The sequence below is a fragment of the Dermacentor andersoni genome, chromosome 4, assembly GCF_023375885.2.
Source record: "Dermacentor andersoni chromosome 4, qqDerAnde1_hic_scaffold, whole genome shotgun sequence".
NCBI classification, from domain to species: Eukaryota; Metazoa; Arthropoda; class Arachnida; order Ixodida; family Ixodidae; genus Dermacentor; species Dermacentor andersoni.
Genome location: NC_092817.1, coordinates 71,847,965 through 71,871,227, shown reverse-complemented (window position 1 = coordinate 71,871,227; position 23,263 = coordinate 71,847,965). Strand labels below are relative to the sequence as shown.

Here is a 23,263-nt window from a genome sequence, read left to right as displayed (position 1 = left end):
CATTGCAAAGTCGAGCGTTGATGGCCGTCCGAAGATTTCTAGAAGCGAGCAATATTGTCGGCATCTATTAAATAGAGTGTTTACCTGTGACAAGCTCACTCTATGGGATTATCTTTTACCCGACTCTGGCCACTTCAATGTATGGATTCATGTGCCTTCCGTTGAATCTAACCCGTGTTTTATGTGTTTTGATTTTAGTGCTGTTATGTGACCGGGATATGTGTTGACTTTAGTACACTTAAGTGACGGCACTTTGTGTTATTGTGGTTTGGAGTTGACTTTCAGTTTTAATGCTTTAAAGTTGATCCTTTCTTTTTTCATATTTCCATGTGAAAAGGTGCAGCAGGCGCCACTTAAAGGCGACAACATCTCCTAAGCACCACATAATAATAATAATAATAATAATAATAATAATAATAATAATAATAATAATAATAATAATAATAATAATAATAATAATAATAATAATAATAATAATAATAATAATAAAAATAATAATAATAATAATAGTGGTGGTATTGGGACTTCCTGGTGCGAACAGGCAGAAGAAAGAGTAAGCGTTCCCGATTTATATTATTGTTGTTTGCGGGGTCATTGGTTTCTTGGGTTATGTGAGTTTCCTTGGCAGTAGTAGTTTAGGTGACTAACCATTGCAACAGTTGAGCAAGTTACCGTCTGCGATTATGTAAAGGGAAAGAAGCCCGTTTACAGAACCACCTCGGGGCACAAGCAGCTGTTGCGATATGGCTGTAAGGGGGATAGAAACGGATATCACGGGCGGAAAGGCGAGAGAGCCCGCTGTGCCCGCACTTGCAAGGACGTGGATCTTTCGTCCTTCGGTCGAAGCTGCCGCAGGGGGTTCATTCGGTCAACGCAGTAGGACGCGAACGCACGTGAGTTGCTGGAACTCTGGTGCGGAGACACAACGTTAGCAGCTTTGTCGCTGCACCGAGCCCATCTGTGACCCACGCCCAACTCACATCTGCGAAGACTTGACGGCTGCCGAGGGGCATTCTGATTGTCGTGTGAATCGCTGACCGAAAAAAAAAAAAAAGAAAGCACGAGAAGAGGGACGGTGTGTACGGTACGTCGATCCTGGTTTCTACTTATTTTACCGTGTTTGCAAAAGAACTTTAATGATTCCCATTGCTTACGCAGCACTTCCTTCTTTTTGACGTTACTTTAGCAGCGCAGATTTTATTATACCTGTTTTTGACTTTTCTTCTTTTTCTTTTCTATGACAAAGTCTCTTCTGACAACTACCAGTGTTGATTTTCTGCTGCCTACGTGTCGCATTTCACCGAAATTCTCCTCGCTTACTGCTTGTGTTGGCGTGTCAGTAAGTGATTGTAGGCAAAGTACCGGTGTGGCCGGGGTGCTTCTTGGAACTCTAATACCCATGTTGACTGTAGCATCACACATGCGTCCGCGGAACGGCAGGTTTTAAATCATTGTGCCTTATGGTTCACTCTGACTGGACGGTTAGAGTGTCAAACCTTCTGTAGATCGCTTCGTTCTCGCTTTTTGTGAGAGGCTCTGGGCGTCATGTCGAGCACAGGTACACAACATATGATCGATGATTTCATGGCCTCCACGAGTCGCACGCTGTTCGATCGGCCATTCCAGTACGGGAATAATAGATGTTTGTAAACGTCGCTTCCAATCATAAGCGGCACAGCACCGGTAGATGTTTGTTGACACTCGCAGGTGTAACGAAAAAAAAAGAAAAGAAAAAGGAAATGGCTGGGGCGTATAACCGGCAATTATAGGCGCTCGGACAACTCCATATGGCTGGAGTCCAGACAGTTGCCAAAAGTGAAGAGTCTGAAACCGTGATCACGTCAATTGCTGATCCAAATAGAGCAAGTGGCACGCTACGGGAGTTTTTTATGCGCTGCAGGCCACGACTATCATTTGCAGTACTGAAGTGCGCCCTATAATGTGCCCGCAGTGTGCATTCTCTCCCCCTCTTTACCCTTCTGTATTCTTTTCCCTCACTCCCTTGTAGGGTAGCAAACAGGGCGCTGTCAGCTTGGTTTAACAAGGCTTGCTGTTGGGCTAGTTGGCTCAGGGTATATAGTATACCGCGAGCCAACTCGTGGTGTATAGGTATATATAGAAAAGAACATGGACAAGTGTCGTGTTGTTCTATCTTGTCCATGTCCTGTTCTGCGGTCTTTTAATTTTACTATATAGGCAGGTTGGCTCCTATATATTTTTAATTACTTTCTCTCTCTCTCTCTCTCTTCCTTTTAGGCTTCCCTGTGCAAGAACAGTTATTTTTTGTTAAAGGAATGATATATTTAATAAATGTTTTTTTTTTTTGGGGGGGGGGGGGGGCGCTTGTGGGCGGTGCAACATCAGCATCACCATGGGTTATATTAACGAATCGACTTCACTTTAACATTCGAAACATTAACCAGCAGCCACATTGCCCTATTGCTTCCACAGCGCAAAACACAGCGCTTTGGCTGAATTATTTTATCTCTACCTCACCTCCGATAGGAAATGCAGTGAAAGAGACACCAGTAATTGCGCCGTGGACTTTTGTTCGTTTCCTTTGTGATAACATCCCACATACGGACACCCACTGGCCTAATCAAAGTGAGCTAAACCTTGGCGTACACTCACAAAATTAATTACGATTGTTTACGTCACAAAAGGGCTATTACAGAGGGGCCGTTCTCCGAGGCTGCCGATCAATTTTAACCATGTGGATGCTTTCATTGTGCCCTGAAAACTTGACTATAGTTGCATTTCGGCAACCATCGAACGGGCGACCTTGTGCTCAGAAACAGGGCGCGATATATTCAGTGCGGCGGGTATGGCCGCCATACAGTGTAAAAAAAAAAAAGAAGAAGACGGGGGAAAAATAGAGAGAATGAGAAAGAAAGAAAGAAAGAAAGAAAGAAAGAAAAAAAAAAAACTTCCGCCGTTACGGGGTCTTTAGAAAGCGTAGAACACTTAGTTCCATTGTTTTTTTACAGTTCCAAAAAATTTAACCATGTTACATCTTTCTGTACTTAATTTTATTCTACAACGGTAATCGTCACTATTCTTTTCAGAATTGCTCCTTCCATAGATCCATTTGTGTTGTGCGTCCGATGCTTTCCTCTTAACGAACGTTTTGAACTCACGCAATGCTTAGAGGTAAACGCCCGGCACACACGGCTAGTGAAACGAATTGACAACAGGAACGATGCGTATTTTGGGACGGAATTACACCTGGACCGATGTAACGTTTTGAGAGGTAAGTGTATCTGATAGTAAAGACGCAGGTGGGACAACTTTCGCATTAAATTGCCAAGGTATACCGGGTCCATAGGTGCCCCGACTCTGAACGGTGAGGGCGCAGGAGACGGAAGGAATGGAAATAACTGTCGCCCCACACGAGGACGCGCGGCCGTTGTGACCTTGCGTGACGTAAGCGCTGCTCTGAGTGCGAGATTTGGCACGTTTCCCGTGCGCAGATTGGCCGCCAGGCATCATCGTCTTTTTAAAGGCCTAAACGCGCGAGTCTTGTTTACGCGACTGCGACGATAGCGCGTCACACTTGCTGCTAGATCAGTTGAGACTATACTATAAACATCCCAGCCTTCTCTCTATTCCCCGGATTCTCATACGCGCACTCATTTCGTTTGAACGTGTCTACCCTAAGCGGAGAACAATTTAAGACCGAGCCTTCGTTCAGTTTTCTTTTTAATTTCCCGCCAAATACTATGGCATCAGTGACCGACCTTGTGTACAGTCACTGGCAGACTTTATACGAACGCCGAAGGTACATTTCCAGCGGTTTAACTTGGATGAGCACTGTTTGTAAGGAGCAAACATTAAGTGTTTTGAAACGAATAAGCATTCAGAGGAAGCTCTAGCTCGGGTGCTCCTGTCTTAATACCTGTAAAAGGAGAATTCGTTTTTCTCCGCAGCCATTGCACCGAATTTGACCAGGTTTGTTGCAGTTAAAAGGAAATTTTATAATTTAGTGACTGTTGGTTTCGAATTTTTGATTTAGGTCATCAATGTTTACTAAAAATGAGCAAAATTCGAAAAGTTTATGAAAACGAGACTATCAAGTTTACAACTCTGTAAATCAGCAAAGAAAAATGACATCACAATTCCGTGAACTGCATCTAATAGTACATCTAAAGCAGCCAAAATTGGCATGTTACACATCAATGTAAAAAAAAAAAAAATTGTAACGTGGAAACACAGCTTTTGCAGGACCCTTGTACATAACGTAACAAATTCACGTAATATAAAATTGACAAATCGACTTTGTCCGCTTTCCATGGTCAAATGGATGCCGTTTACAGAGCAGCAATGCCTGTTTTTGATGCAGAGCTATTAATCTGTAAACTTCGTGCTTCTATGTTTTTCGAACTTCCGAATTTTTAAAAATTCTTTTCACAAAATTAGGCTAAATCGACATACCGTTTCCAACAGTCACTAGAATTTAACTTTCTCTCTCAAATACAACACATTTAATTAAAATTGGTCCAGGGGTTATCTCAGAAAAGCCTTTTTGCGTTTTACATGTATTTGAATAGGCCGCGTTGTAGTTGGGCCCGAGCTAAAGCTTCCTCTTAAGCTAGCAAATTCAAGGCAACCCCTCCTGAAATCACTAGCGCGCAACGCATTGAATAAAAAAAAAAGGGGGGGGGGGGGGGGCTTAAGGTTTGTTCGAGCTAGGACGGCGGTTTTACGTAAAGATACTTTTCCAAATGTGGTTTACTTGTGCGCAGGAGAGAGAGAAAGCAAACAGAGAGAGAGGAAAAGCAAGGAGGTCAACCAGACGCGCATCCGCTTTGCTACCTTGTACTAGGGGTAAGGAACAGTCTGCAAAAGCCTCAAGGTTGAGTGCGCCTTAATTTGGAATGTTGGATATTACCGATCTTTCTTTCGACACCAGTAAAAAAAGATATCCAGGCGTCGAGGGCACGCTGACATGATCTCTGATGTCACGGAAAGTAGCGGGTGCAAGAGTTTCAAGGCGAACCTCACTGGTGTTTACTGTATGAAAAGACGATAGGCACGAGGATCTGAAATCAGTTCCACCGCAGGCTATATACAAGAAGGCTACGTGAAGTTGGAGACGATATGACCGCTCTTCCTTCTATATAGGTAGTTTCCCGCTGCGATGGCTCCCAGACTATGACGTTCCAACACACGATATTTTTCTGCCCAGCACAACGTATCTAAACACATGGACCACTTGATCGTTGTTCAAGGATGTGACAAAGCGGTTATCAATCTTTGCCAAGAAAATACTCCATAGCACTGGGGCAACGCTAGACCCAATACAAATCCCCTTCTTTAATAAAAATACGCAACCCTTAAACTCAACCAGGGTGGATTCTAAATACCAGGACAGCAATTCAAAAAACGCTCCAATGCGCATGCCTACTAGCTTTTGAAAACGAACCTCCCCACTAAGTTCAGTCGCTTCACGCACCGCCACACACAATTCCTCGTGTGGAATTGAGTAATAAAGGTCCTCTATGTCTAAGGAAAAGGCTGGGGTTGCTCTAGGTAGGCAGTCCTTTAACACTTCCACCGAGTTCGCTGAACTTCGGAGGGCGAACGGGTCCGCTAGCTTCAAGGTGTTCAAATGACGCTGAAGGAAGCTGCTCATTGTTTTTTGACATGATCCACTTTCTGTAAAAATAGCTCTGAGTGGACATTGCACCTTATGGGTCTTCGCCGTGAAGAAGACTTGAAGCCAGCCATACTACACTTGCCCATTGCCTTAGGCAACATTTCTTGGTTGCACTTCTCTAACAATCTCACGGCGTTCTTTACTTGGGCAGGTTTCGTCGAAGCAGGCTTAAAGTGTTTTTCCGTCGCCTTGCAGGCTCTTTCTGTCCTTCTTTGCGATACTGTGTTCGTGAAATTTTTTTAGTGTTTTGATGTTGACATACTGACATGTATGGAATTTTTTTTCTATTAATGTGCTTGTGACCGTCTAAAACTTGACCCGCCGTGGTTGCTCAGTGGCTATTGGGCTGCTGAACACGAGGTCACGGGATCGAATCCCGGCCACCGCGGCCGCATTTCGATGGGGGCGAAATGCGAAAACACCCGTGTACTTAGATTTAGGTGCACGTTAAAGAACCCCAGGTGGTCGAAATTTCCGTAGTCCCCCACTACGGCGTGTCTCATAATCAGAAAGTGGTCTGGCACGTAAAACGCCATAATTTAATTTTGACCGTCTAAATCTCTTTTCTCGCAGACACTGATGCGATGGCACACGAAAAGACGGGCGTAGCAGTTGAAGCACAAGCCCAGCGAAAGCGTTCGAAAGATCTCGCCCAAGGCGATGCGGTGGAAACGCCTGAACTGAGAGAGCAAGCTCTGAAACGATTACACGACCTCATTTCAGGTAAGCATGAGCACCTCAGGAGGCATCGGTTTACATGTCAGCAAATGTAAGTATTCTTCTAATTCTTTTCTAAAAAATAAAGAAAGGGGGGGGGGGGGGGCTTCGAAAGCCTCACCCGCCTAAGTTATCAGCTATTAAGTCCGTATATAGTGGGCACAGCAGGACGTTCTATCTTCGCCTTTTCGCACTTGGTGTCAAACAGCATCACCTACACGCTCATGTTATATAAGTGCGCGCTAAACAAGGAAAAAAAAAAAGAAAACAGCGTTCCGACTCAGTAAAGGTTTTCGGGTATGAGAGTAAGTGCCCACCGAAATATCGGCCGTAATTAGCACTACAATTAAGCGCTTGCATTCCAGAAATTTGGTCCGTTTCATCTCTTTTTAGTTGCTTAAGGTGCATATATTTCTCAAACAAGCCTAAATTGCCTAAAAAAAAACCTAGGCTAAATGCGACTCACTGTAGGGTCGATGCAAGTATGCTCGTAAAGTCTCGTTCACACTAGGCCAACACGACACCGATTTCGGTCTGCCGACTGTCGGCAACAGCGTTTCTTCCTTCGTATTGGCGTCTCTGTCACACTGTACCGACGCCGGCAATCTGCAGACGGTCTTAACTACACTCGTAGTTTTTACATGCGACACCGGGCTACCGTCTGGCAACATTGGCATGTTGTTGTGGCGATCCAGCCTCTCGCGAGGGCCCCAATCCCGGATTCACAGAAAGGTTCTTACATTAGAACTGTTCGTAAGAGCAGATCCCAGCCGATGGTGGTGGTCGGACATATTGGCAAAAGCGACCGCCCAATGGCGAAGAGCCCTTACAAAAGCGTGGGAACAGCGAAAGAAAAATACAGACAAGGCACGAGAAAGGAATAAATAAAGAATGGAGGAGAAAAAACAACAACACAACGAGCGTTGTGTTGGGCTGCGTTGTCAATATCTCTTCCCTCCGTGCTCGTCTTTACCGCCTTTCCCACGCCGTCGTTATGTTGACAAACCAGCTAACCCAACGTCGCGGACTCTTGTAGCACTTACGAAAGAAAATACATTGTGAATTCGCGTCAACCCCCCTCCCCCCCCTTCGCCCCCGCAAACCCCAACTACGCTTTTCTGAGGACCTACACATACAGCACGCACATATAAACTATGTGTACTCGCAATGCTCAGGTGAACGACATCTCCACTACAACCCCGACGATGAAGTCCTCCTGAAGTTCCTGCGAGCTAGGAAGTTCAACGCGGACCGCACTTTCAATTCGGTCAAGAACTACTTCAAGGTCCGGCGAGAAAATCCAGGAATGCTCGACGACCTGAGGCCAAGCCGCATTCCTTTCGATAGTGTCTGCCGAAAGCATGGTCTGGTGACGCTGTCTCGCAAAACAGATTCCGAAGGACGGGCCGCAGTGCTATTCCGATTCGGTAAGCTCAGCTCGATGAATATGCAGGTCTTGGCTAGTTGGTCTAGGTATTTTGCCTCTAGATAAGAAAAAGAATTGACAGTGATTTAAGCATCCTTACGCGATTTGAATGCGAAAGCATTATGTCTAAATTATCACCGTATATAAAAACTCCACTTTAATCCGCCTAGCTCTAATTTCTATCAACCTTAATACACCTTAATCCACTCTTTAATCCACCTTAATTTAATTTTGGGAGTGGGCCAGGTCTGACGTCATGGCTGTTCACCGAAGGATTTCGCTTCGCGAGCCGCAGCAAGTCCAGCGCCGCGAACGTGACGTCATCACTTGGTCACGCGTGTTTTGGTAGCATTGGGTGATAACAAAGGACGCTGGATTTTGCGCGTCATGGAGGATGTAATGCTTTCGCATTAAAATATGCAGATGCAACCAACTTGTTCGAATCTGAGAATTGTAGCTTTCGCGAAGGGGTTAAATGAATCATGCAACTGATTGGTATTCTGCAGAATGTTTTGCACCATAGCAATTACCTGTCTGCCTGTGAAGACGGAGAGACGTGGATACCACCACCACTTGACTCACTTGAGCAGGCATTACACTATCTCCGGGATTGGCATTCTTTGCTATGACACTGTATCCAGGGTTGGCATGCCGACTACAGCGGGCCGATCCTGGAGGTAATGCAACAGTAAACTGCACTTTACTCTGTGAACAACCGACCAAGCAGACGCGCTAAACCTCGAATCCTAGAAAAGCAGACATATAAATGGTTGCTTTGTAAGGGAATCGTGCTGTTCATGATGTCTGTCTGTAGCAACGAGGATATTTAGGTATCATTTGTTTTATCAAAAATCAATCCCCTAGAGGACAAGGCCAGCAGCCAGGATACCTGTACGGTGTGCTGTCTGTGTGGGGCAGCTATTCGGAAAGATCGCAGCAACCGGCAGTCACGGTCAGGAACGTTCTGGAGAGTTGGCAAAAAAAGAAAGACGAAAGAAACAGAAAAAAAAAGCTTCACATTAAAATACGTGATCAAGAACAAGGACCATCAAACTGCTTCTTAAGAGAAAGCGTAGCGCGGGGGTTTCTTTCCAAAAACACGGGAACGAAGAAATCACATCTCTCGGAAACAACTGCCCCGATTTTGATGAAGTTTGCTGCATTTAAAAGGCAACTTAAAATGAAGTGGCTGTAGGCAGCGAAAAGCTTGCTTAGGCGGTCGCTATATTTAACAAGAATTGCTGAAAAATACTCGTTTTAAAAGTCTTTATTTGCAATTTAGAAATTGAACAGGGAAAGGAATTCAAATTGAGTAATCGGAGGGGATATCACAACGGCGTGTGGTGTCCTCTCGTTTTACTGAGAGCATGTCCAATCGCACTGTTGCAAACACGAAACAAGTTTTAACTTAGCAATTATAGAGTTCTAAACATAATAATAAGTTATTAGGTTTACAATTCTAACCGAATGAAAAATCCGAGCACACGTAAGCGCTTCTTATGAGTTGTGAATGCTAAAGCAGTAACGCCCAATTGAACGTCGCTGTGCGGCCCTTCGATTTATGATCTCCACGCGGGCGAGCGAGCGCGTATAGGCGCTTGGCCAACGCCTCCCAGATAGCACAAGGCTTGTGCATTTGGATCCGTGACATCGTGCTACATTGCCCGACTGCCATAAAAGCTACCGTATTTTCGCGATTCTAAGTACCCCCCTCTATTTTCGCGAAAGTATTCGGAAAAAAGTTTGCATGCGAATCTAAGCACCCCCCTATTTGTTAGGAAGCGCGCGTAGTCAAGGCCGCCAAGCGAGCTTGCTCACTCTGTCATCGAGCCGGAGCCGTCGGAGTCTCGAGGTGGTGGCACGGCGTCCGCGGCGCGAGTACGCCGTACAGCCGGACTGTACGGATGTACGACGAAAGCTGCAGAAAGCGTCTCCATCAGCCATCGCAAATTGGATTTCGGACACTTGCAAGCGGGTCCAAGTGGACGTCGTGGTCAAATCATTTAAGAACTGCTTGACCACAAACCACTTCAACGGAAGCGAAGACGACCTGCTGTGGGATACCGAGAGCGGCGGTTCAAGCGGTGCGACGAACTCGAGGGGCAGTGATAGTAACTGAGCATCCGACACAGGCGGTGGGTTCACTGTGTGCACCGATTTTTCTTTCGAATGTTTGCAAAATAAGATGTTATTTCTCGCAACCGTCGCGTCGTGATGTCGCAGCGAAAAGAGGGACGGGGGGGGGGGGGGAGGGTCATTCTAGATTTTTCGAATCTAAGCACCCCCCCCCCCCCCCTTCACTTTGGGCATCGCGATCGTGAAAAAGAGCGGGTGCTTAGAATCGAGTAAATACGGTATAATGGGGACTCTCCCGAATAAGCTCTAGTCATTTTGACGTCGCCGCTTTCATCACGCCAGGCTTGGCAGTGGAAGTTTTGGTCCAACTAGCGTAAGGTCATAAAGAGGAGTGCACTGCCCTGTTATGTAGAAGGCGCCGGTTTAGCCCAGTGGGTAAGGCACTCGGCCTCTGAGGGTGGGGTCCTAGGCTCAAAACTCACAACCACGTGCCAATGTTTTCCCTTTCGAATTTATTGTTTTCTTATTCTATAATTTCCTCATAGCGATTACCGAGGCGAAGTCGGAACACAGGCGAGAGCTTGCGCAAACAAGGAACGCGCGTATAGCACAGGTCTCGAAGAGCGAGGGTGACGTGCGATGCCCTCGCAGAACACCTGGCGCGCCAGTGCGGCAGGCGGTGTTGCCTTTCGCCCGGACTCGTGACGTGGTGCTCACGTGACGTGGCGTCGCAGCCAATGGGAATTTACGAACTGTTTCGCTACTACAGACGTCGGATTGTTCGTTAAGTTGATGCTTTCGGATCAATACAAGAGGTCAAAAAGTTAAGTACCCAATTTTAAATAACTGGGCTGCTGAAACAGATAATTATCATCTCACTTTGTGTCCCCTGGCCACATAACTTATTTGCACAGGCGGTCTTCGCGTGCTTCCCAGTGCCTGATTCTAAGAAAATCATAAAGCTTAATTTTGAACACCCGGTAGGTCAATTCTGTGTACTGTCGCTTATAATATATCCAAAGCGGACATAATTTATGTGAGGTTGCGTGATCTGAAATATACCACTAATTTGTAAGTATGGTTTTTGCTAAGGCCTCGTAAATATTGCGACAATTTCATTTTCCGCGAGCTGTAAATTCGTGTATCTAATTTCTCCGCTTCAGGCGCTCTAATAGCTCTAGTCTAGAGAACTGCGATATCTGTTTTTGGTGCAGAACTACAGATCTGCAAATTTCATGATATTTCAACTTCATGCAACTTTAAGACATTCGAGGCCCTAAATCCTAATGACGTGCTTCCCAGAGTCACTATAACAACTTTCTCTCTAGGGCGCAACAAATTGAATTCAAATCGGTGCAGCGGCCGTCTCAAAAGAATTCCTGCCTTTTACAAGTATTGAATAGGGAAATCGGAGTTAGCCTCGAGCAGAATATTTCTCTTAAAGCTCGAGCCACAGTTCCTGTTAAGAAATGTCTTCAGTGGGGATGCCTAGCTGCGCATGTTAATAATAGTACTCGATCAAAGCCTGGGTATGTTATACAGGGTGTATCTACGAAGACTTTAGGTAACATTAAACATAACCATTTTGAAATAAAAATACAGTGCCTTCGAAGACATGTCGTCAGTGGTGGCGACTGCAGGGTGACGGGTTATACGTGGTTATTAGTCGCTAATTAGAAACAATCATGATTAATTTTTAAACGATTACTTTCAATGGGCTATTCCTAATTGGGAAATTGAAGCGAGCTCTATTCCCAAGCCATATCAACTTTTGGATCTGGAAATTTGTGATTACCCGCGGAACTGCGGAACTGCGTTACTACAACTTTCCTATAATGTTCTACAAGCTTGCCGCGAGTTTACGTTCCTTACTCAGCCAGTCGGGTTACGTTATCATTGTTGTGAGCAACATTTTCTATTAATGTAATCTTCACTGTATTACCTTACTTTCCTTACGTCGTGTGCTTTGTATTTAATTATTGCTCATTTGTGTTAAGTTTAGTTCTTTCTGCCAATACAATTTTTCAGCCATTTTTAATATTTTTAACGGCATAAAAGTCCCTCCAATTAGTGAATATTTACAGGAAATACCTAATTTTCCTCCTAAGCGTCTGATTACTTAGACCATGCTAAAATAACTTGAGCTTGTCCGTAAACGTAAACTACGCTGGTAGCGAGATCTTGTGACGCAAGTTTAACCCATGTTAGCACACGAAAGAGAGATAGAGACAAAACAGAAAGAAAGACAGGGAGGATTAGCTGGTGTAAGGAGCGGCGAACACGCGAAGGTTATACCGCAGTGACTTGCTGTATTGTAGTAGACCTCCGGTGTAAAGTGTTGGCACTCGCAAAGTCGTTACAACTCAGTCCTTTTACGATTTTCTTTTTCAAACGTATTGTAGTCTCACTAAGCGTCACAAGATGTCGCTATTAGCCTTGATACTGCCCTCCACGGTTTGGATAACCCAGGAAACCCGCGGTAGGAAGCTTACGGACAAGCTTAAGTTCAATAATATCCATGTTCACAACGAGTTCTCTCCTTGTTCTTGTCAGGAGCCTGGAACACAGATATCTGTTCGCTAAACGACTACTTCAGAGTATGCGTAGTGCATGCCCTGCACATTATCATTCAGGAACCGTTCCAAGTCAAGGGAGTCGTGGTCGTGCTAGACCTGAAGGGCCTCGGCCCCTACCACTTCGCTCACTACACGCCTTCTAACATGAGAAAGTTCTTCACTCTTGTGCAGGTGAGTGGCATGCCTTTCATTTTCCTAGCTGCTGTGCATCAAAATATGTCTGTATCCTTACCCAAACGCGCTTCCACAGTAACGATTCTCAAGTTTACATTTTCTTCGGGAACAGTCAAAAGTAGTGAACTAACTGGTCGTGTTAATCTGTTCCCGCGTCCATTTCCACTATTTCTTCCATATTACAAGATACTTTCTGTTAACGCAATTGATTAATTTATTTATTTCAATACTGTCAGTTTCATTTTCGAGACCATAACTGGTGGGCGTGTGATTGTGCTATTTATACGATCAAGAAAACAGAAAGCTCAATATATATATATATATATATATATACAGAAAAATAGCAAGTATCAGCTCATCCAGTACATTTTAGGCTCATATTACACGTAACACGTCGTAAGAATGGCTGCGTACGCGCAATGATTGTACATGTGCGTTTTGAAGAACGCGCTTACACTTCCTAATATATTTTAGCGCAGAAGTTAAAAGTGCTACAAGCAACTAAACAAGTATATAGAAAAACAATGAATTGATCAGTACATGAATAAACTGATGTGATGTTCTTCAACTTCATCTATGTGCAGTGCTTTAGTATTGGATGTACCATGAGGGTGTTGAAAATGTTGACGTGTTATTTTAAGAATGTGTTTAAAAACGACATATCATTCGCCTAAAATGAGCAGTTGGCCAGAACAACTTCTGGGTCACTGGCTCTATGACAAATCAATCAATCAATCAATCTTTATTTCAACTAACTTGGTACAATGGCGTCGAATGTAAATGTATATTTCGGCTCTGTGCAAATGTGAATTCCTGCTCTATTAAGATTTCGCGCTTCTAATTTATTGAATCATGGGGTAGGGCGTAAACAGTATTACGGATCACAGGGTAGGGTGTAAACAGTATTACGGATTGAAATATTGAGTTCCTGGCTATGTGCCCGCACTTAAGAAGAATCCAGCTATTCTTTTTTTTTTTTTTAGGCAGACCACTCTGACCCGTTATCTTATGTTTCCGACTAAAGGTACACCTTCCATAATGTTACATTATTCACAAAATTTTACTTACCTAAGTTTAATCGGCAATTGGCCCCGCCGTGGAGATTCGTTTTGTTATCACGCCTATTGCTATCATGAGTGGCTCGCACCAGAAGGGCGAAATGCTCTCACCTGATGGAAATGCTGCGAATACTAGCCAGACCCTGCACATTGACAGATATCCTACCCCTGAATTATGTCACACGGCGGCTGCTGGTGAATGAATGAATGAATGAATGAATGAATGAATGAATGATGAGGACGCCGTAGTGGGGGACTGCGGAATAATTTTGACAACCTGTTTTTCTTTCACGTGCACTCAAAGCACTGGACACGAGCTTTTTTTGCATTTCGGTCGGGAATCGAACCCTTGTCCTCCTTCTCAGCAACGCAACTCCATAAACCAATGGGCTACCGCGACGGGTTGTACAGTGACAATGACTTTGACAAAATTTCCTTATGTATAGCCTCAACAGGAACTACGCATATTGATGAGGAGTGTCAGTGGGGTAAAAGGTGCGCTCATTCTTGAAGGGGTAATTCAAGAGCCGTGTGCAATATCGCGTTTTTAGCATGGTGTACGCATACATACTCAGTAATCGGTTTCAGCGCTTTGTTTATGGTGCCTGTATATTCTGGCGGCTAGCTTCCCACGCTATGCGTGCCGCCATCGCACCTGGTTAAGCTTCTCCTAGACGCTAGAGTTACACTATGTCCGCGCAACCTTGAGCGATCGGAAAGCGCGTTTCCCCCTCGGCCGGCGGGGACGAGAGGCTTCGTTCCGGCCGCGAAGCTCCCCACGTCTCAGTAAGGTGCCTTGTGGTGGTCTCGTACGGACGATGCCCTCTCGGTGAGCGCAAATTTCCCCTCATCTTTTAAGAGGTTCAATACTTACAAGCATTTGTCTCGCAAACCATATTTATTTCAAGGAAATTTTCCACGTCTCAATAATTTCTCTCGTCGTATTCGAGTTCTGATTGCCGTGTTATAGCTTGTTAAGGAAGCTTTCCCTCAAGTCTAAATATTTTAAGGCAGTTTGTCGTGTGCGTATCATGGCCACGCACGCTTATATCGCCTTCCGTTTCTATACCACGGGTGCGCTTTAAAACCACGGCGCTGCAATTTTGCTTCATAGACTTTCCTTTCCTTCCTTCTTCCCTGCCCTTAAACTGGCTCTCTTAACTACTACACGCAGAGACAAAGCAACAGCGCGCGCATTAGATCCCATAGATGAGATGAATATTTACAATTATTATTAGGGTTATAATTATATTCGAGTGCTGATTGCCGTGTTATCGTTTGTTACCGAAGCTTTCCCTCAAGTCTAAATATTTTAAGGCAGTTTGTCGTGTGCGTATCATGGCTACGCACGCTTATATCGCCATCCGTTTCTCTACCACGGGTGCGCTTTAAAACCACGGCGCTGCAGTGTTTTTTGCTTTCCTTTCCTACCTTCTTCTCCGCCCTTAAACTGGCTCTCTTAACTACTACACGCAGAGACAAATCAACAGCGCGCGCATACAATCCCATATATGAGATGAATATATATATATATATATATATATATATATATATATATATATATATATATATATATATATATAGAGAGAGAGAGAGAGAGAGAGAACTATCAGTCATAGCTCTCGTAGTATAGCCCTCTGGGCCGTTTCCTTTTTTTTTCTGTCTTCTTTTTTTTTCTTTTTTCTTTCGAAAGTAGTCCTATTAGGGTTATTATAATTACACGAAGGTATTTCGCCCTCGTCAGCAGCAGTCCTTGAGATTGTTATTCTGGCGGCTAGCTTCCCACGCTATGCGTGCCGCCATCGCACCTGGTTAAGCTTCTCCTAGACGCTAGAGTTACACTATGTCCGCGCAACCTTGAGCGATCGGAAAGCGCGTTTCCCCCTCTTGGCCGGCGGGGACGAGAGGCTTCGTTGCGGCCGCGAAGCTCCCCACGTCTCAGTAAGGTGCCTTGTGGTGTTCTCGTACGGACGATGCCCTCTCGGTGAGCGCAAATTTCCCCTCATCTTTTAAGAGGTTCAATACTTACAAGCATTTGTCTCGCAAACCATATTTATTTCAAGGAAATTTTCCACGTCTCAATAATTTCTCTCGTCGTATTCGAGTTCTGATTGCCGTGTTATAGTTTGTTAACGAAGCTTTCCCTCAAGTCTAAATATTTTGAGGTAGTTTTCCTTGTCTCTAAAGCCGCTCGAGTTCGCTCTTCTCCTCGGGCAGCCATTTTTCCAAGAAAGTATGCCTTACCGACTATCGCGGACAACATGAGTCCCTTTCCACGTAAGTGTGAGGCTCGGAGCAGGAGCTGTGGCGCTTGAAAGTAGCCTGGGGCCGGACGAACCAACCGCCTGAGCTATGTTTTCGGGCAACATTGAAGGGTCACGAGTTCAAATCGCCTGTTATGTTCCTTTTTTTTTCGCCCCTTTTTCTTTCTTTTTTCTTTCTTTTAATGTCTTCTCCTTTATTTTATCACTGTACGGGAACCCTCCTAAATTAAAAAAAAAGAAAGATATATATCTTCAAATATGTATGACCTCACATGTGCAGGTCATAAATACCAGGTTCTCTAGCCGAGTGCCATCCGTGCGGTATATCCGAGCTCAGATTGGTACACCTTGACTGATCAAATAGGGCACCACTGTATATTAAATGAGGCGTACAACTCCTGCGGGACCCGCTGTGGTTACTCAGTGGCTATGGTGTTAGACTGCTGAGCACGAGGTCGCGGGATCGGATCCCGGCCACGGCGGCCGCATTTCGATAGGGGCGAAATGCGAAAACACCCGTGTACTTAGATTTAGGTGCACGTTAAAGAACCCCAGGTGGATGAACTTTGCGGAGTCCTCCACTACGGCGTGCCTCATAACCAGAAAGTGGTTTTGTCACGTAAAAGCCCACAACTTATTTTAAATTTAACTCCTGCGCGGACGGTACAGTATCCGCCTCCCGTGCAAGAGGACCGTGATTCAAATCCCGGACCGCAGAATTCTCCACCGGAAAATACCAGAAAAAAGAAAGCCGTCTGTTGAGAAAATTGCACAAACAGGCCTGGAGTGCGGCCTGATCCCGGGGACCAGAACCGGTAACGCACTCTCTCACCAGAGCAGGATTGGCCACCCTGGTGCAGTACTTGGCCACAACCTCCTATATGAACACAAAAATCAAACCCCGGCCCTCAGTCCCCAGCAGCTGCGAAGCAACTGACCACGGCGGCGGTCAGACCTGCGACGCTGCAGAGGGTGCTAAGAATGCCTGGCTCCGGACAGGCCGCCATTGGAACATGAACCTGGCAACGTTTAACGCTAGAACGTTATCTAGTGAGGCGAGTCTAGCAGTGCTATTGGAGGAATTAGAGGGCAGTAAATGGGATATAATAGGGCTCAGTGAAGTTAGGAGGCTAAAAGAAGCATATACAGTACTAAAAAGCGGGCACGTCTTGTGCTACCGGGGCTTAGCAGAGAGACGAGAACTAGGAGTCGGATTCCTGATTAATAAGAACATAGCTGGTAACATACAGGAATTCTATAGCATTAACGAGAGGGTGGCATGTCTTGTTGTGAAACTTAATAAGAGGTACAAAATGAAGGTTATACAGGTCTACGCCCCTACATCTAGTCATGATGACCAGGAAGTCGAAAGCTTCTATGAAGACGTGGAATCGGCGATGGGTAAAGTCAAAACAAAATACAGTATACTGATGGGCGATTTCACTGCCAGGGTAGGCAAGAAGCAGGCCGGAGACAAGTCAGTGGGGGAATATGGCATAGGCTCTAGGAATAGCAGAGGAGAGTTATTAGTAGAGTTTGCAGAACAGAATAATATGCGGATAATGAATACCTTTTTCCGCAAGCGGGTTAGCCGAAAGTGGACATGGAGGAGCCCGAATGGTGAGACTAGAAATGAAATCGACTTTATACTCTGCGCGAACCCTGGCATCATACAAGCTGTAGACGTGCTCGGCAAGGTGCGCTGCAGTGACCATAGGATGGTAAGAACTCGAATTAGCCTTGACTTGAGGAGGGAACGGAAGAAACTGGTACATAAGAAACCAATCAATGAGTTAGCGGTAAGAGGGAAACTAGAGGAATTCCGGATCAAGCTACAGAACAGGTATTCGGCTTTAACCCAGGAAGAGGACCATAGTGTTGACGCAATGAACGACAATCTTATGGGCATCATTAAGGAGTGCGCAATAGAAGTCGGTGGTAACGCCGTTAAACAGGAAACCAGTAAGCTATCGCAGGAGACGAAAGATCTGATCAAGAAACGCCAATGTATGAAAGCCTCTAAACCTACAGCTAGAATAGAACTGGCAGAACTTTCTAAGTTAATCAACAAGCGTAAGACAGCGGACATAAGGAGCTATAATATGGATAGAATTGAACAGGCTCTCAGTACGGAGGAAGCCTAAAAGCAGTACAGAAGAAACTAGGAATAGGCAAGAATCAGATGTGTGCGTTAAGAGACAAAGCCGGCAATATCGTTACTAATATGGATGAGATAGTTCAAGTGGCTGAAGAGTTTTATAGAGATTTATACAGTACCAGTAACACCCACGACGATAAGGTGAGAGAGAATAGTCTAGAGGAACTTGAAATCCCACAAGTAACACCGGAAGAGGTAAAGAACGCCTTGGGAACTATGCAAAGGGGGAAGGCAGCTGGGGAGGATCAGGTAACAGCAGATTTGTTGAAGGATGGTGGGAACACTGTCCTAGAAAGGTTGGCCGCCCTATATACACAATGCCTCATGACCTCGAACGTAGCGGAATCTTGGAAGAACGCTAACATAATCCTGATCCATAAGAAAGGGGACGCCAAAGACTTGAAAAATTATAGACCGATCAGCTTACTGTCCGTTGCCTACAAAGTATTCACTAAGGTAATCGCAAATAGAATCAGGAATAGCTTAGACTTCTGTCAACCAAAGGACCAGGCAGGATTCCGTAAAGGATACTCAACAATAGACCATATTCACACTATCAATCAGGTGATAGAGAAATGTGCGGAATATAACCAACCCTTATATATAGCCTTCATTGATTACGAAAAAGCATTTGATTCAGTCGAAACCTCAGCAGTCATGGAGGCACTACGGAATCAGGGTGTAGATGAGCCATATGTAGAGATACTGGAAGCTATCTATAGCGGTTCCACAGCCACCGTAATCCTCCACAAAGAAAGCAACAAAATCCCAATAAAGAAAGGCGTCAGACAGGGAGATACGATATCTCCAATGCTATTCACAGCGTGTTTACAGGAGGTATTCAGAGACCTGGAGTGGGAAGAATTGGGGATAAAAATTGATGGAGAATACCTTAGCAACTTGCGATTCGCTGATGATATTGCCTTGCTTAGTAACTCAGGAGACCAATTGCAATGCATGCTCACTGACCTGGAGAGGCAAAGCAGAAGGGTGGGTCTGAAAATTAATCTACAGAAAACTAAAGTAATGTTTAACAGTCTCGGAAGAGAACAGCAGTTTACGATAGGTAGCGAGGCACTGGAAGTGGTAAGGGAATACATCTACTTAGGGCAGGTAGTGACCACGGATCCGGATCATGAGACTGAAATAACCAGAAGAATAAGAATGGGCTGGGGGGCGTTTGGCAGGCATTCTCAAGTCATGAACAGCAGGTTGCCACTATCCCTCAAGAGGAAAGTGTATAACAGCTGTGTCTTACCAGTACTCACCTACGGGGCAGAAACCTGGAGGCTTACGAAAAGGGTTCTGCTGAAATTGAGGACGACGCAACGAGCCATGGAAAGAAGAATGATAGGTGTAACGTTAAGGGATAAGAAAAGAGCAGATTGGGTGAGGGAACAAACGCGGGTAAATGACATCTTAGTTGAAATCAAGAAAAAGAAATGGGCATGGGCCGGACATGTAATGAGCAGGGAAGATAACTGATGGTCATTAAGGGTTACGGACTGGATTCCAAGGGAAGGAAAGCGTAGTATGGGGCGGCAGAAAGTTAGGTGGGCGGATGACATTAAGACGTTTGCAGGGACAACATGGCCACAATTAGTACATGACCGGGGTAGTTGGAGAAGTATGGGAGAGGCCTTTGCCCTGCAGTGGGCGTAACTAGGCTGATGATGATGATGATATTAGGCGATAGCTCGCTGAAAATTGTAATTTAGGTCCCTGTGTGTAGCCCACTAAATCTTTATTATTACCGTAGTTCACTGCATCCATGAGCCCTAAAAGCCGTACTCAAGGGTCGGATTAGCGGTATGGCTTTCTCAATGTATCGTTGATTTTATACTGTCCGCCGTTGTCTAGTTATTGTGTCCTAAACGTTTGCCAACACTCCATTGGCAAGGAGAAAACATGCACTTGAGGAAAGTTCAGCGACTGTTGCGTAAAAAGTATCCCTAACATCGATAAAATTAGGTTACATAGTAAATGTATCAGGACGGGGGGCGGGGGGAGGGTACTTTACATGTGCAGGACGTGGTGCGCAATGGGCATATTTTGTGCGTATGTTTAACTTGGATTGAGAATTGATCAGGAATGCGTTTTTACTTTCCTTAGGACTGCTTTCCACTGCGAATCAAAGGGGTTTACATCATAAACAGTCCTCTGATATTTGAATTCTTCTTCGCTATCGCCAAGCGTCTCATGAAGGCGAAACTGTTGCAAAGGGTAAGCAGCATTGTTTTATCCATCTCTGCTATTAGTTAAATACTTTTACTTCTATCAGAAGTGCTCTTTCACTACGACAGCACTACCACTACAGCCAACGGGATTCGAACTACTATTAATCTAGAGACCAGAGTCCTGAAGTCAAAGACTCCGATGGAACCTTCCTTTAATAATAAAAATGTAGGGACAAGTGAGAGAAGCAGTAAACTAGATCGAACATTGTAGGAACGAAAAAAGAACAAGGAACAAACGCTATTGCGTGATGTAAATCGTAACAGAAGTGCAACAAATAAAATGCAATGTCAAACACAATGCTATAGCTGTAAGAAAAAAAATATTATCAAGAGACAGAGAGAAAAATAAGGGGAGGGAAGGCAGGGAGGTCAACCAGACGAGCGTTCGGTTCGCTACCCTATACTGGGGTTAAGGGAAAGGGGGGGCAGAAAGAGAAAAGAGGGCGATAGTGAGCACTGCTAGCACGTGGGAAGGAAGCACAGGACTTTACGCGGTCACTCAGGCCAGTGCAATTCAAGAACTACATCCAGGTACGGTTAACCTTTAGCACCAGAAACGGATGTGGCCCCTGTCCAAGTATTTCTGACTCTAAAGATGGTCTCGAGTTCATCCCTTTTAAGGTAGTCCTGATTTAGAGGTGTTGGATGTCGTAGCGAAGACAAGTGCAGAAACAGGCGCTCCATTGTTTCATCGCGCCCACAGAAGTTTGATGTCGAGCTATCGACCATTCCAATATGCGAGGAGTAAGCGTTCGCAAAGCGCATTCCCAGCCATACGCCGAACAACAACGTTGCTTGTCAGCGGGAAAAGTTAGATGACACTAGTAGCCATAGCGAGGTGTACAGCTTAGACAGCCGGCAATTGGAGACACTTGGAGAACTTGAGAAACTTGGCTTTTTGCGAGCAAGCAGATGAAGTTTTCAGGCAGCATGGTGGCCGGCAAGTTGCCGTCTATGTCTATTGCCTGATACAATCAACCATTGCTCCATAGATTGTTGAGACGCTGTGTTCTTTTGGTGAATCCTACATACAACAATAGTGAATGACACGGACATCGAGCAATCTTAATCTCGTTATACTGCAAAATATATGGCTGCTTGGGCTGGTCAATGAAACATTGCTTTCGACAAAGAAAAAAAACCTTTTTATTCGGCGAACGTTCAAGGAAGGGAGAAGGCGACAGGACAGAGCGCACTCTAACAACCAAGTTTTGCGCACTAAAGAGAATTTTTTCCTAATCTGAGCCATTATGTTATCTTACGCTTAGAAAACTCAATTATTTCTCTTACGAGATGATTATTCTCCTCGGTTTGCATAGATTCTGGCGGAGCAGGTTGTGGGTAAGCATGCTGAAAGCCCAAGATCTAGAGTGGATCCTTTCACCACAAGTATAGCAAGTGACAAAATATCCGAGGACAGCCAAGCACTTACAAGTTGTGAGCGCGAAAGAATTAATGTCCAATTGAACGCCACAGAGCGGTCCTTCGACTTATGAATTCTTCGCAGGTAAGCGAGCGCGTTGGGATGCTTGGCGAGTTTTGATTTGGCCTTATCGAGACGCAGTTAGAACGTAGGCGAGAGCTTGCGCGGACAAGGAACGTGCGGATAACGCAAGCTTCCGAGAGTGAGGGCGACGTGGCGTCGCGGCGATTCCCTCTCGGCTCACGCAATGCCGCGGCAGCAGGTGTTTCCTTTAGCCCGCTCTACTCCGTCGAGGCCCGAGCCAGCAAGCGCAAGCCACCGTCACGAGCACACAAGGCGCGCTCGTTCCGTGGTGTCTCAGTCAATGGGAAGTTTCGCTGCTACAGACGCTGTCGGCTTTTTTCCTTTAGGGGACGTTTGACAATTTCGCACCAAAAAGAAAACAAACAGGGGTGAGGAATGTTGCTGGGAGAGTGAGACGAGGGGGAGCCTTGAGAGAACGTTATTTTGCGTTTACATGCTGCTCATGTGAAAAGGAGTAGCCAGCATCTACTGTTGATTTTAAAGTCGCTTGGTTATTCACTTCAGATAAAGAAAGGTAGACACAAGTACTGACTCCTTATAGAGTGGCTTCAAACGGGAAGCTTAGCAAGTCTACTTTAATCGAATAGTTACCTTTTCGATTTCCAAGAGGTCTGTTGTCTTGGAAAATGACCAGTTCTTTTTTTTTTTAAGATCTATTGAGCGTTGAACTAACCAGGTGATGTCCTGTTAAACAACCATATTTTCAGACCTGCTTCATTGGCAACGACGTCGACAAACTGAAGAGCCTTGTGCCTAATGACGTCATTCCAGAAGAGCTTGGAGGAACGAACGAGAGCTACGACTACGACGTGATGGAGGAGGATCTGCTGCGAGAAGAGGAATTTTTCCAGAGTATGAACTCTTACGGGTATCGCAAGAAGTCAAAAACTTGAAAGCTTGTTTGAACGGAGTGCCATATATAGTACGCTTTGAAAAGCTTAGCCTACAGAGCAAGAAACATTTAGGAGCGGAAACTACACTGTTTGTGGCAAGCGGAAAATGTCACAAGTCCGCGGAGCAACTATCATGCTAGCGGTACATGGCGGCCGAGAAAGAAATTACCGCCGTTTCGGTTGTCAGGGCAACCGATCGGCGGTTGTGTTTCTCGGTTGTGTTTCTGAGGGCACTCACACTTGTTTCTTTAGCGGACAGCGATTGGTGCTACGATTCAGCCACTTGAGCACAGTAAAAAATACAACGCGTTCTTTTCGATGACTGCTACAATAAGGTGATATGTAGATTCCGGTTGTACGTGGCGCTAATGCTGGACACCCACGCGATGACTTTCATCGAACGGGTGTAAGCGCTGCTGGCATTCGTCGCAGGCAAACATGCCTTCAATTTCTTCGAGTGTGTGACCAAGATGATTTTCCTCAAGCTCATGGCCTCACATGCTGTGTTCACCGCTGTTCAC

General features: G+C 45.1%; 1 protein-coding gene across 3 annotated transcripts in view; it reads left to right on the top strand.

The window, feature by feature from the left end:
- The window catches only part of LOC126536305 (alpha-tocopherol transfer protein-like), a 40,168-nt gene extending 17,177 nt beyond the window's left edge, over positions 1–22,991 (top strand). Inside the window, exons 1-6 of one of the 3 annotated variants that reach the window (XM_050183222.3) lie at positions 528–1,084; positions 6,230–6,379; positions 7,549–7,800; positions 12,429–12,622; positions 20,218–20,328; positions 22,557–22,991. In XM_050183222.3, coding sequence (XP_050039179.2) covers positions 6,241–6,379; positions 7,549–7,800; positions 12,429–12,622; positions 20,218–20,328; positions 22,557–22,742 — 882 coding nt within the window. In that variant the 5' untranslated portion in view covers positions 528–1,084; positions 6,230–6,240 and the 3' untranslated portion in view covers positions 22,743–22,991. Of the gene's footprint in view, positions 1–527; positions 4,825–6,229; positions 6,380–7,548; positions 7,801–12,428; positions 12,623–20,217; positions 20,329–22,556 lie in introns of those variants that run through there. The other 2 variants (XM_055073917.2, XM_055073916.2) reach the window with 2 other exon arrangements.
- The last annotated feature ends 272 nt before the right edge of the window (positions 22,992–23,263 follow it).